At 36.9% G+C, this 14589-nt stretch overlaps 1 protein-coding gene across 1 annotated transcript; it reads right to left on the bottom strand.

Annotated features, from left to right (window-relative positions):
- Positions 1-5226: 5226 nt before the first annotated feature.
- Positions 5227-12648, bottom strand: TRIM42 (tripartite motif containing 42). The gene is made up of 5 exons (XM_085298686.1): positions 12263-12648; positions 9957-10663; positions 7873-8687; positions 6916-7143; positions 5227-5313 (listed from the first exon to the last, which is right to left on the bottom strand). The coding sequence occupies exons 1-5, from the start codon at positions 12646-12648 to the stop codon at positions 5227-5229; spliced, it is 2223 nt and encodes a 740-aa protein (XP_085154812.1).
- Positions 12649-14589: the final 1941 nt, after the last annotated feature.

Below are 14589 nucleotides of genomic sequence, written 5' to 3'. Positions count from 1 at the left end.
GAAATTGCCAACAAATACAGTGTCATTTCTGTGTTTGCTGGAAAAATAAAAAGAATTTCTAGTGAAGTCACCAATATGTCTAAATGATTTGAAGACTGCAAGCTTTGAAGGTCTTTTTTTAAAAAATGAAGACCTTTCCCCTGAAGCTTGTGGATCTTCCAGAATATTCTAACTGCCTTTGACATGCTGCAACGAAATTAATTACTTGATCTTAGATTTGCTAAGAGTTGTTGCTCACCATGAACTGGTAAAAGTAAGTAATGCAAAAATCACATTGTAACTAACACATTTAAAAATGCAAGGGCACATCCAGGAGATTTTTATTTGCAGCCTGAAATCCCAGAATTTATAGAGTCTGTCTTAGTTACTATTGCGGGGGGGGGGGGGGAACAGTTTACTCTCTTAGAAAGATTGATGCATGGCTGGGAGAGCTCTTGGCAATCAAGATTTCTCTCTGAAGGGTTGTCTAGCACATATGTAGCAAAAGAAATGCTGGTGAAGAAGCAAATTTTGCTATGAGTTTTTCAAGTACTCTAAATCTAGCAAAATAACCAAATGATTGAAACAAACTCTACGTAACTGAGGAAGCAAAATGTCCACGATTATAAAGCTAGAATTCATGCCAGAGAACAGAAGCAGAAATATTTACAAGGATTTGAGCTATAGGTAGCTTACATTAATGTGGATACTAGGTCTGGTCAAGCTATCCTAGTCTTTCAGCAAAGATTTTCTTCTAGCTAGGTCCCTAATTGAGGTGAGAAATTTGTGTTTTTAGTTTAGTGTTTTAGTTTTCTGAGCTGATGGGCTGCATTTTCTGTGAACTGTCTGCTCCAGTAAATGTCTTTTGGAATATAAAGTTTCTACTCTGTTCCTCAAGCTGAAATGTTATCACTCTGGATGAGACTGATAGTCCTAGTCTTGTGGACGGTCTCAAATACTGCTTTCTATTTCTCAATTAGTTTTGTCCCTGAAGAACACAAGAAGCTTTGCAATATTTAACATACACTCACTATTCATTTGAATTTGGTACTTAGGTCCAATCCAATTCTCATTTCTGAATACGGTTTTGACATGGCAAGTTATTTCTCTTCCTCTTAGATGTTTACACCTTGTAGGTAGGCTGTTATTTATGTCTTCCTTCAGCGTCACTTACCTGTTACATACCTTAAGGTTACTGACAATATCAGTCAAAACTTGAGCTCACCAGCACCACAACAGAACAAGCTCATGGTAGTTTTAACTTTTCTTTGTAAACTAATCCTCCAATAATTTCATTTCAGTCCATAAATCTCAACAGCATACCATTACCTTTCAAATGCAGGGGTGCCTAGACCAATACTTTGTTTCAATTAGAATATTACTTTTGATTTTCTTTTCGTATGGCAGGAGCAAATATGTAGGAGCTCTAAATGAGCGGAAACATGTTTCCCTTTTTTTATTTTTATTTATTAGCATCTATGTTAGCATCTATGTTTTCTTTTGCTACATATTTATTTTTGAGTTTTACTGATACTTTTAAGCTATTTATCAAGATGATTTTTAACCTAAGCATTTTGGGGGACTAAAAGTTGTGGATTTGGGGTTATTTAATATAAAATGGACTTGATTCAAACAACTTTGATTTTTAGTTCTTTTTTCATTTTTATTCTCTTAATTTTCATTGGCAACCTTCCAGTTTTCAGGACATTTCTTAGCAGCCCTAACTTACAGTTTTACAGCTCAAACCAGAACCATTGCAACAGGCTATGCTCATTGCCTGTTAGCTTATTTATTTACCTGCTCTGTTTTATTTGCTTAAACATTATTTTAAATTAAAACATTTTATTTGTAGTTGTCAACTTCAGAGAATTTTAGTTCAGCTAGCAAGTCACTTTTATTCTTTATAAAGAGGTCTAGTGTGAGTCTCTTCTCATTTCCAACAGTAGCTAGTTTACAGAACACTGAATATTTTCAGTCCCAAGTTACTGGTTAAACATTCAGGCTCCCCAAAGACCACTACCTCTTCTTGTGTAGCAGTAATGTCTGATAGTGGGATCAATATTTTCCAAGGTTCTAAAATGGTCTTGGAAATACTCTTGAAGACACCATAGATCATAACTTCCTTGAATAATATTGTTACTAATTACTTCCTGCTGGGTAACAGAGCAAACAGGTGATAAAACATTATAATACCTTGGCTTATTAGTTGATGCCATCACATCTAGGGATGTGCAGGGCGAGTTGGTTAATTGATTTGTGTCAGCACAGGATAGCCAGCTGCATCTCTGGGCTGTCCCCAGTCCTCTGGCTACGTGAGTAGCCAGGAAGACTGAGACGCCATTGAGCGGACTTCTGTGTGTTAGGCTCATCTTGGTGTCCATTTCCTCACTTAGAAAGGTGGGTAGCCACCACTCCAGAATATTTTCCATCAAATTGTCATTATTTGCTTCAGCCTGGCTGTTTGCTTTGGTAAAAACTTGGCTTTGGAGGAGCTGATTTGACAGCCACCTTTATTTTGTGATATTTTGTTCGGAAGGGTTGGCTATAGATATTCCAAGAGACAAATGATGGTTAAATGAAATAGTGGCTCCTCTAATATTCAATTACATATATGTCTTTCATTTATTCACCTTGGCCACCTGCCCAACACAAATAGATGCTCGTTGTTCCCTAAATAATTATGCTCATTCTAAACTGCTCTGCAATTTGATACTTACAAGAGTTGTGTGTTTATTTACTGGCACAGGCTGCTCTGAAGATATTCAACCTTCTGTGTTTTGGCTTCTGCTACACTCATTACCTTGAAAAGTAATTATGCAAATATCACGCTGCATTAAATTCAGGCAGGTTTTTATTTATTTATAAACATCTCAAAATTTCAATTTCAAGGCATGTAGCTGAAAAATGTGTGCCTAGGATGAGAGATAGTGCTGCCTCCCCATCCAATTGGGCAGCAAGCAGTAGATAAGCAAAATTGTCCCATTCTTTGCTTTGCCTGTTTATGGAGAGAAGTAGAGTAAATTGGGCTATAGACATCCAGTCACCGTGGGATTTGGCTGTGCTCATAATAGGCAGGCACTGAACTGTATGTAAAGAACTTAACACATTTTTTTCCTCCCGTTTTTTAAAAAAACAAAAGAGTCAACCCTGGAGAAAAAAGCAAAGTGAGCTGAGATAGAGGTGTTTGAAAGGTAATTTGTCTGAAGGGAAACATAGGCTTCCAGCAGCCCCTTAACAATTAATAAAAATCTTAAAGCTTACAGGGTGGGACTGATTCTGATCTCTGTGTGATACTGATAAGATTTTGCCCTATTAAAGTGAATAGAGTCACTGTTTACACGAAAGGGGAACTGCTGCTTTACTTGGCCATTACACTGCGCTGTGTACTGCAAAATACGTCTCTTAAGAGCTGCTGCCTCTTAAGAGCAGAAGGCTGCTATAGTTAATAGGTAGCCTGTGGTGCAAAGGGAATTTGTACACTTGCTCCAAATTGCAGTCTGATCCATCTACGGAGAAATAAACTACAAGGAATACCAGATGGGTGGGTTCCTGGGGAACTATAACTTACATGTCCTTGAAATTGGGGTAGAATGCTGCTGTCTGGGGAAGAGGTTTAGACTGTCATGAAGGAGTAATTAGGCTTTACTAGCTGAAGAGGTCACACATTTAGATTTCTGCAAAAATCTAGCAGAATTTTTAGATTACGAGTACTATGTGTGGAGATCCACTCCCTTTTAAATGTTTCAAAAGTAGCTTCTCAAAATCAAACACTCCTATAACTGTTCAATAGAAAGTGTAAATTGAACTAATTGTTCAACTGAAAATGTAAACTTCTTTCACTTTTAATGGCTTAGACACCTGCCTAAAAACTGTGTCCACAGGAAAAGTATGCTGTCAGGGAAAGACTGAAGAGGGATCCTGGCAAGAATATACATATTAACTGAAGCATCACTAAAAGTTCACTGGCTAGCACAAAAGAGAGAAACAGGTGCTTTCAGAGTTCAAATTTTGGCTTTGCTGATGACATTGTTGCCCTTTTGTTCAGCCTCTTCCTTTAGCGCATTATCCATCCATAACATGGCTATAATATTACTATCTTACAGTGACTATATAAAGCTAAACAAGAGCTTCAGAAATGGAAGGTGCCATAGAAATAGGATATATTAATTATATCTAAGTTTTATTGTTTGCCATAGGGAAGGTAGTAGGAGGTCCAAGATTTCATGGGTGGTATTCATTATACATGTTTTCCATAATGGGACTTGTTTTGTACTGAAGGTAAGACATAAACATAAACACATATAAGGTGTTTAGATGGGCTAAAAGAATTGCCCTAATCCTATTTCTTATCCCAATTAAATGCTCCAGTTAAAAGAATGGGGACAGAGGTTGTTATAAATATGTTTAAATATACATGTGGACAGCACATATGGATGTGTGTAGATAGATATAGGGAGATAAGTAGATAACTACATATACACACGTGCTTGATATGGCTGGAGGGAGAGAAAGGAACGATGCAGTACCATCCCTGAGTAGAGAATAGCGTTAGTTATTACTACTTATCACTTCTGCACCACAGTTTGCCTGCTCAGGAAGTCAGAGCTTCTGTAACTCCTCCTGATTTTACTTGCAGCTACTTTTAATAAACTGATACTCTGCATCTCTCAAAGGTGACTTTCACAAAATCAAGAAAATCTGACCATAATTGTACAAGTGCGTAAGGAGACGTACACTTGTCTGCCCTCATTCTTGGGCTTCTCATCCTGCCTGTTGCCAGTTTCCTTGTGTGCATATATGAACATTGTACTTCAGCTGTGTGAGGCTGAGATCAGATGAGGGAAGAGAATAACTCACTCTGTGCTTTGCAAATATGTAACACGTGTTAGAGGCTACTGCAGGTCTGTATGAACTGTGTTAAATCATCTCAGAGGAAGTAATCAGAACATTGCAAAATTCTGTATTCATTTTCTTTGAAGACCTGTCAAGTAGGCTAATGGGTTTTATACTGTATATTTATGCAAAACATAGCATTTTCCATGGGTCTTGGTGCTATGTCTGGAACAAAAAAGGATAAAGGAAAAGTCAGGGTTATTTATTTATTTGTTTGTCAGAAAGCAGTAGTCTAAAGAGCTCCCTTTTAGATCTCTGGCTGCTAACTTCAGTGGAAAAGGAGAAATTACATATGAAAGCATAGACATTTTCCAGTCCTTCAATGAAAAAAGAATCCCTGGCTTGATTCTTTGTCTATGTATCTGTATGCAGAGCACCTTGAATATTCCTCAGAATCCCCCACCTGCCTTGAACTTTTCCATGTTCATCTGGTGTCATTATCTACAAGGAAGATACAAGAATGTATTAAAGTAGAGAAGAGATATACATATTTAGTATTTTCAGAACAATATTTAATATTATTTAATAATATATTTTGTGGGACTTTGTATGTTGGTGACATTGCATCAGCTTTAGTTTAAAGAATAAAATAGTACTTGCTGTCTAACAAAACTTTCTGTAACCTTCCTCCTCCATGTAGCTTGGTCCCTGAGCTCCCATAACCTTTCAGACCCATCACAGTCCTTCACTTCCAGACTCAATAACTATGTAACACACAGAGTGATATTGCTCTGCATAAATCCATTTTAAAAATTCATTGCCATATTTTCTTTTAAATGAAGTTCTTCCAAGTTTTTCTATGTAGGAAAAATATTCTGATATTATGCAACAAGAATAGAGATAGTTATTTTTAAAAAAAAATCTATAAAAGTCTGTCATATATGCTATCTCATTTTCATTTGCTGTGGAACTCTATGCTTTTGTAAATTACAGCAGATGTTAAGGGAGTTTGTGTTTCTCTGGAATATTAATATAACTGTGTTGCCTGCAGAAAAAAATGTTTTCAAAAGAAAAATCAATATAGCATTCCAACATGTCAGATGAAAAACAGAAAATACTTTCTTTTAGAATAGATTTAGAATTTTAGAATAGAGATGTTCTGGGAGGTGTCATTTATCGTTAGAATTCACCAAGTGAGTGAGATGTCTGAATACCATTTTAAAGTTAGGCTTTTACTCTCTAAATTTGACAAGGGACCAGGGGCCTGGGAAGGGTGCAGCTGATATGGGAAAAAGGCTGAAATGTTGTGGTTAGAACCAGAGAATTAAATCTTCCCTTTTCGTGGAACCCACCTGCTTTATATGCATTACTGTTCCTCAAATCATGCTTTACTGAGTGTGCAAACCTTTTTTTAGAATAATTCACTCCTATAATTTATCAAGGAAAAAACAAGAATTAAATATGTATTTTTGGGTAACATTTGAAAAACTAAAAGTGACACTGACAGAAGCTGCAGGATGTTCATATGATACGAAAATGAAACTATTGAATGTCTTAACTTCCAACACCTTTTTGAAAACCTTTCTACTTTCTACTTTTAACTTTGATCTTTCTTTCAACACCTTCCCTTCTCTTCTAAAACCACAGTAGAGGAGACTCATGGCCAAAGGTGCCAACAAATATTCTGAAGTTCTAGTTTCTTTTTCTTCTTTTTCTTCACGATTGTCGTCTTGTTCTAGTATGAAAGTTCTTGGATCTGAATCTTTAGACTCTTATTCTGTACGTCAAAGAGCATAATGTAGAGGCTGGCTCAGCCCTTTAGTAATATAAGTGGTTACAATGACTTAACTGATGTAATCATAACAGATTCCCCCTTGCTAGAAAAAGAGAAAAATTCCTATGTAGGGCAAGCTAATTCAAACTGAGGTAGGAATAATAATGTATCGAAAAATCCAATATAACCATCGGCATTATTTGCCTAAAAAAGTGAATAGCAATCTTTCATCAAAACCATCTTCTTCGTAAATAATGTGGGAAAAAAACTAGTATGGGAGACAAAAAAGTTAAGACAACTCTATAAAGTATGGGGAGACTCTACAGTACCTTACAGATGTCACTCCATTCTCCTGGACCGCTTGCATTGACAGCACGGACTTTAAAAAGATATTCTGTATTTGGATCCAGATGTTGAACCTCAAGGTTCTGTTGCTTTATTTTGCTCAGCTGACCAGCTAGTTGGGTCTGGACAATGTTATCAGGACCAATAGTAACAACTTCATAAAACTCTACCTCAAAGAAATCCACATCTTCTGTGGGACAGGTCCAGTAAATCTAAGAAGAGAGGAAAATCTACAGTGTACAAATTATGTATTCTTAACTTTAACTTATTTTCATTTTTGCCTTTTTTGGAATTCTTGTTTGGCGGGTCTCACTTTTTAAATGCCAAAGCAGCTGAAGTTCCAACCATAGCACAAAATATACATGAAAGATATGCAGCTTTTGGTCTCACTCAGAAAATGCTAAGTCTCCTCCTAGGAATGTCATTGTACTCTCTTCCAGCACACTAAAAGCAGTGCATGCTGACAGCAGTCAGCACTTTGCAGTACACACTTGGTATCTTATGCAACTGGCATTTTATTCTTGTCATCATCTCTGAAAAGTATGATGAGGAAAATCACCCAGACATGATGTCATCACATTAAATTATTTGATCCTGGTCCTGCCCTTCAATCTGATGTACAAATATTTAAATACAAATGTAACATATCTGTTTCTCTCTGCATTGGACCTTTCCAGCTAATGAGATTTTGAGATAAGCTGAAGCTTAAGCTGAATCCTATCACACTCCCACTGTAGTCAATAGGATTGTTGTATTATTATAGATGTCATATAAATAGGTATTATAAGCTGAAATGTCTCATCTCCTACAAATTAATTATTTAAACTGATACTGCAGTTTCATTTATTCAAAATCCTATGAGTTCAGACTGTATAAGGGCCTGAAAATATAATGATACTAGTTAGCCTTTTGTATACATCCAGAATTTATAAATGTCTTACTTTGGCAGACCTTGGGTATACAACAGTCTGGTAGATAACAACAAATCCTGGGACTGTAACAGATTCACTGTCTGTCAGTTCTGGACCTGGAAAGGAAACATTCTGATATTTTCTGTCTTTTTTTGGAGTTTCATAGGCTGCATCCCAGTAAGCATACATTTCATTACGTGGCTTAGGACAATGGGGAGGTGTAGAGCTTGGTCTTCCAAGAGTTTCTTTAGTCACTAGTCCTAAATCAAACAAGGAATTTAAAGATGGGCTTCGGAACAATGATGCTTGCTTGAATTCATGAGTGCTTGGAATACGTCTTGGAACCATTATGTCCGAGTTATGGGAATAGGGATACTTTTCTGCTCTGCTATCTGACTGCTTTATTCTACTAGGGAAAAGTCCCCGTAAATTGATTAAAAGTTCATCAAAGTTGAGTTGAAGTTTTTTTAAGGGATCTTCTCTGAGACGTGGACTAGGTTGGAAAATTGAAGCAATTGCATCTTCTATTTCTTTCACCAAGCAGTGTGCAGATTGCAGAAATATAACCTGGCTTTCCTCCTTTAGAGCCTCTTTAGAGTACTGAATAAGGCCATCCATATATGAGAGCTGGCTGGATGTATAGTTTATGTATTCTGAAATGTCCTTCTGTTTTTTAAGTTCAATGTTCTCAAGCAACTCCATCATCTCCTTTTCTCGTTCATGAAGAACCATACGTAATTTTAAGAATCCATTTCTGATCTCCTTCCTTTTGCTGTCCTTGTAGGCTTTGAAGTTATTTTTTAGCAGGAGAACTTCCATTAGATCATTATCAACCCCATGGCGTACTGTAAAACAGAATCAGGTCAGTAGTTCCAATTTCACACTGAAATGTGGTTACAAGGGGCAGAAGACAGATTGTAGCTTAAAGAGATTTCAGGTTGGTTAGAACCTGAGACCAGAGTGAGGATTCTCGTTTTCTGCTCTCATCTCTACTGCTGGTAAGTCCTGAGGGAATTTGCTTGGGTTAAAATATTCACATTTGGGTACATAAAATTAGACAGTTAAGTGCCACTTTATTATTATTCCCTCACTTACTCAAATTTATCTCTCCCAAAACGTGCTTGATAATTTTTACTCCATTATATGGAAAATGTGGAAATTTAATTTATTGTAGCTCTGTATTATCTTTGGAAATTGGCTAGTATCAAGTTAAAATAATGGTAGCAAGTTCACCTATATAGCTGTCTGTGGTGGATAGTACATTCCTCTGATGCCCATTATGTGACAATGTGATTTACTCTCTGGACACTAAAAATACAGAATTATGGAGAAATGGAATCCAAAATACTGAAGGCTGATAGTAAGTTTTAGTGGAATTTAGCTAACATCTTGAAATAATGTTACATTACATAATCTTGTAAAAAAATATTCTGCATCTTTTATTTTCTCAAGCTTTGGACTGTTCGGAAATCAGAAAATTAATAGTTGTTTGCTTCTGGGTCTCTTTTATGTTCCTGAATTGTATTTTCCATTCAAACTTCACTATGTTCCCAACATCTGTGAAGTTATATGCAAAGATCAAAATAATTAAAAGAAATTCATAAAATCCCAGTCTCTGTTCAGCCACTTATTTGCTGTGGATCAAATCTTTTATAAAAAGAGTGACTTTACTGTGCTACCTCAGAGCAATGTAGATGACTACTTGGCATCTTAATCAACACAGGTATAAGTAGAAAACTAACTAAAGGACAACTCACTTCCTGTGGAAGACATTCAAGAGAAATTTCTAATAAAAAAAAAAAAAGTTTATTCTATCATGCAAGCAGGAAGTGGTTATCCCACGCTAGGTGGTGCAGTTTGAAGTGGAACTTCCCCTCCCTGGATGCATACTTACGTTTCCATTCTACATGCAGCTCTTTCATTCTCTAATAGTTGAGTGGCTCACAGTGCCACACAATTACGAGCTTGTTCCTTTTGTGTCTCCACAGTGGGAATATGCCACCTTTCCAATTCTTGTGCAGAGAATTAGAGGATAACATGGCTTGTCAAGTATACATTCAAACTTTCTTCCCAAGGAGACATGGGGAAATGTGAGAAACAAGAGAGATACAAACCTTTTTTAAACTTTGCAATAGTATCAAAGAGGGAAGCAGCCTCTCTTGAACATGCCACTGTCAGGGGAATAGTGTCGTGATCATTGTGCAGTGAGTTCTTGCAGAACTCACAGATCAGCTCATGGTCGTCCAGACAGTATTCAGAGAGATTTGAGCTGCAGTGCAATAAGCAGCGCCACTGTTCATGATCTTCTTGATAGGCTCTGGTGAAAATGTGATCTTGAGCACCAGTCTCAACATGATACGTATGCAGACATTCGTTACAGTAATTAATTCCACACGTTCTACATTTTTTGGTTGCCTTTCTTCTTCTCTCTCTGCATGTTTGACAATAGACTGGTCTTTCACTACGGTCAAATCTCCACCTCAGAAAGCCATGTCTGCGCATGTATTTCTTGGCTAGTTTGGCTCTCAAGTAATTCTTCCTCAGCTGAATTTTGTTAGTATAGGGGAGGCAATGTGCTTTGCTACACACTGGGCATATAATGATGAAAAAATTTTCAGTTACTTCAGCTTTGCTCTTGCTTTTAGTTATACACTTCTCACAAATGCAGTGGTTGCATGGCAGCATAAATGGTTGGAGAAACAACTGTTTACACAATGGACAGGCAAGCTGGTCACGGAAAGCATGGCCTGAGATGTTCCTTTCCAGTGTAACGACAGATGCATCACTTCTAGTTCTGAATCTTGACAAAACATCTTTTGACCTAAATAAAATACAAACCCCCCCCCGCCCCCCAAAATATAAGCAGTCTGAATATTAGGATACCATCTAACTAGTAAATTGATAATATAAGCAGTTCTGCTTTGCACGCCAGCCATTCTTTTATTCTGACAGGATTTTTTATTTAAACAACTGGATTAGCACTATCAAGAGTCCACCTTTCTCTTTGCTTTTTTTCATAATTATTTCACTATTGAATAAAGTTGCCAAAAAGTAAACATCCTACAGAATAAACAGACATCTTAGTCATTGCAGGTCTGTCTGAATTTGTTGGGTTATTTCTGGTTGCCAAACAAAAAGAATAATATAGTTCGCTTTAGTACAAACTGAAGTGTATTTTATCTCCTTTTTTTGTTTGATTATTTTTTCAAAATGAAAACAACAAATAACTAGGGTGAAGAAAAATATTTTCTGCAGTTCAAATGAAACACTATTTTGTTTCATAGGGTATGAAATGCTTTCTTTCACAACTATATTGGTAAGGTTTTTTTAGAAGAAACTTGTTTTAATGAAAACCTAAGAAGATAAATGTCAAAATGTTTTTCTTTTACATTTTCCCACATGGAATATGTCCTTAAGAAAATGACACAACTAGACATTTTACCATTTCCAGAAAGTATCGAAGAAATTTCTGCTTCACTTAGCAAACCTCATTTACATATGATCATGCTAATATTTTAATCATTTAGAAGAGAATCACATTTGAATTATTTCTGATTTATAGAATGAATGAAGATCATCCTTAGTGTTAGTAGTAGCCTTATTATCATTGATTCTTTTATCTTAATTGCCAAGACTTTCACATTTTGGATTATCTTTATCATGGAAGAAGCCTGGCTTTCAGGATATGCTAAATTCCTGTTATCTTCAAATCTTGATTGTTCTAGCCTGCCTTTGAGCCCGTGCACATTATTCTTTTAAAAATCCAATACTACCTTTGCACTACTCCAGTACAAACTACTCCAGAATAGTTAATTGAGTTTCCCGAGCCCTGACAGGAGCACAAGTATTAAGTGTTTCCTGTAGATCTTGTTCTGTACCACAGCAGTCTGGCACTCTGCTGTATTTCTTTTTAGCACTCATACTGCTGTTGTTTTCCTTCCCTCATTCTCTCCCAAATGTTCAATAGCAACCATGCTATCTGCTTCTGTTGTCACTTTAAACAACTATGAAAGAAACAGTAAAGAGTTTTCTGTCACTGAGAAAATTCCTTCTGGTCTTCCTGGTTTAGCTATATAGGAATAGACCATACATTTCCAGAAGCCCTGTCAGTTCCTTTCTATTTGCTATCTTGAGTTCTTTTGTTAGCTTGCTAGCTATTCTCCAATGGTATTGGAAAATATCTTTTTAGTTGACTGCTCTTTAGCTTAGTGTTTCTATAGTTAATAATTGGCCCTTCCCTTCTGCTTTTCAGTATCATCTTGTAGATGATATCCTGTTGTTTGAAATAGCTGGGAACTGCACTCCAGTGAGCCAGTGGGTCTTATGTTCCTAAATGCAGCCATTAAGATATAATGTCAATCAGAAAAAAAGAAAAAAAGGAAAAAAAAAAAAAAAAAAAAGAGCTCCTGACTCTACTTACGGAACGGTCCCTAATGCTCTTGAGTGGTGTGGTTTGTAGACAGACCTTCTGCAGCATCTGCTTTCATAGTACTGACACGCTGAATTCTCCCCACCACAGCAGTCACATTTGCAGTCTGGGTTATTCGAACAAGAGCAGCAGCACCACCAGCAATTTGCATGCTCTGCACATGAGCAGTGGCAACACTGGCAAGGTTTGTCTTCTGCATATGGACATGGCAAGCAGCTGCAGTTCCGCTCATTGGTAAATAAGAAGCGCCAACACAAACAGCATCCTTCACTTCTGCTGTGGCAAGTTAGGTAACAGCAATTGGAGCAGCATGGCCAGATCAAACAGGAACGTTCACTTTTGGCTATCGCTCTATCAGACACTCGGAAGAAAGTCATTGATCCTCTCAGCTTCTCCTCACACTACAGCTTTACAGCAATTTGGCCCTCAAAAATGTTTGAGGTCTGATTGTTGCGTCAAGTTCTGTGCTGTGAAAATGTTCTAATGTCCTGTTCCAGTCGGAACGGGATAAGGATGTCACAGTGATAGACTCAAATAAGGACAGAGGCAGAATGTCACTCATATATATACCTGACATGCTGATGGCACATACCTCACTCTTCGTTAATTGCATAGAGGGCTTACACAGCTAGATTAGATAGCCTGAGGTAACCATGTTGCTAAGACCACATCTTACTTTATAGACATTTCATTGGTTAAGTTGGGTGCTGTAAGTGAACCACCTGAATCAGGCTCTAACCAGCTATAGTAAGAGGTTTTTCATCAAAACTTTAGAAGACTTTAAGCATAAGTATCACACATGAAAGAACTAAGGCCCATGCACTTGAGATAAATCTTGAAGCATTTCCTTGTAACTGTCTTCATCATATGCCTTTGCCAGTGTTTATGATCTTTAAAAATGTACAACATTCATTCCCTCAATGAATATTCCCAAGGAAAGGAACTAAATGTGGCTTGTAGTTTCAGTGCTATTGCTCATTCACTGTGGACCTGCCTCTTTTCCCAGTGAAGCCCAAGCGTGTTTCTTGTCCTTCCTTAAGCTGACCACTCTCCTGTAAGCACACTACTCTCCTATCACTGCAATATAAGACAGCATATTTTCATTATTCTTTGGTTACCACATATTAGGCACTTTTGGCCTTTATTTAGTGACCTATTCCAAGACTTAAATTACGTTTTTTATCAATCTACAGGGAGAATAATCTTAAATAAAAACTAAATTATTATAAAGAATATATGCTTCTCAATATGCCAGTAGCTTACTGTAATGCATATCTCTTTAAAAAAAAGAAAAAAGAAAAAAAAGAAAATCCATCCTCTAAGAGTTACCTGTGACTGAGATCTGAAAAACCTTAAACTCTTATTTGAAAGTGTAAAAGATAGTGTTGTCTGTATGATGCATTTCCAAGAATACTGACTTCTATTTGTGGCCCCTGTACTATAGGTTGCTAAGAGTTTCTTTAGCAATTCAGCTTGTGTTAATAGGTTAATGTATAACTGTGAGTTACTAAGATAGGTCTTGACATAGTTTATTGTAACAGCCCCTTTGAGCCTATTTGCTCGAAGTCTGTTCTGCCCAGAGAAATTTTAATTCACTGATCCAGAGCCTTGTGGACCATAATGGCTGTGTCATTATGGGTAGCTATTTACGTGATGGACCATAATAGGTCCTTTAGAATCATTATGGCTTATTGTGTCAATGGGGTTTTCATGCATAAGCACTAGATCTGCTTGCTGAAAGTCCTCCCACTGTATAACCTGGACCTTTAGTGAGTGATAGTTAATCCATTTGTCTTTCTGGTTTAATCAAAGGTGATGCTTTTTATTTTGCATATTTAATTTTAGAAGATCAAAACACTTTTGAATTCAATCAATCAGTAGAAAAGAATGTATCTTGTGATGCTTGTCTGCTTTTCTTTTGCAAAATGCAAGCATTCATATAGACTCGTTTTTGAGAAAGGAGAGGTAGAGGAGTTAAAAAAAAAAAAAAAAAAAAGGCAAACAGATCTTCAGATCTTAGCCTAGTGTGCCATATTTTAGATAAGAGCAAATGTTAATAGCCATGTTTTAGCAGCTAGTACCTATGGCACTCTTTTCCAGCTCTACATAATACAGCTGTTAAGAGTACCATGTTTATCTATCATTCTGAAGCACATTTCTTTTTTATGCTTTTTCTGTTAGTTGTGTTTTTCCACTGGGCCTTGAACTTCTTTGTCCTCACCTGTCCATACAATTCCCATAGCTTTAGTGGTCAAATTCTTGCTTTAGTAAAACTACGCTCAACATCAGCCTCATTCCTGTGCAGCTCCCACTATAGG

The sequence above is a fragment of the Rhea americana genome, unplaced genomic scaffold, assembly GCF_003343005.1.
Source record: "Rhea americana isolate MKP2758 unplaced genomic scaffold, rheAme1 scaffold_14, whole genome shotgun sequence".
In the NCBI taxonomy this organism is placed as follows: Eukaryota; Metazoa; Chordata; class Aves; order Rheiformes; family Rheidae; genus Rhea; species Rhea americana.
Note: the sequence above shows the minus strand (reverse complement) of the source record. Positions and strands in the feature narration are given on the sequence as shown.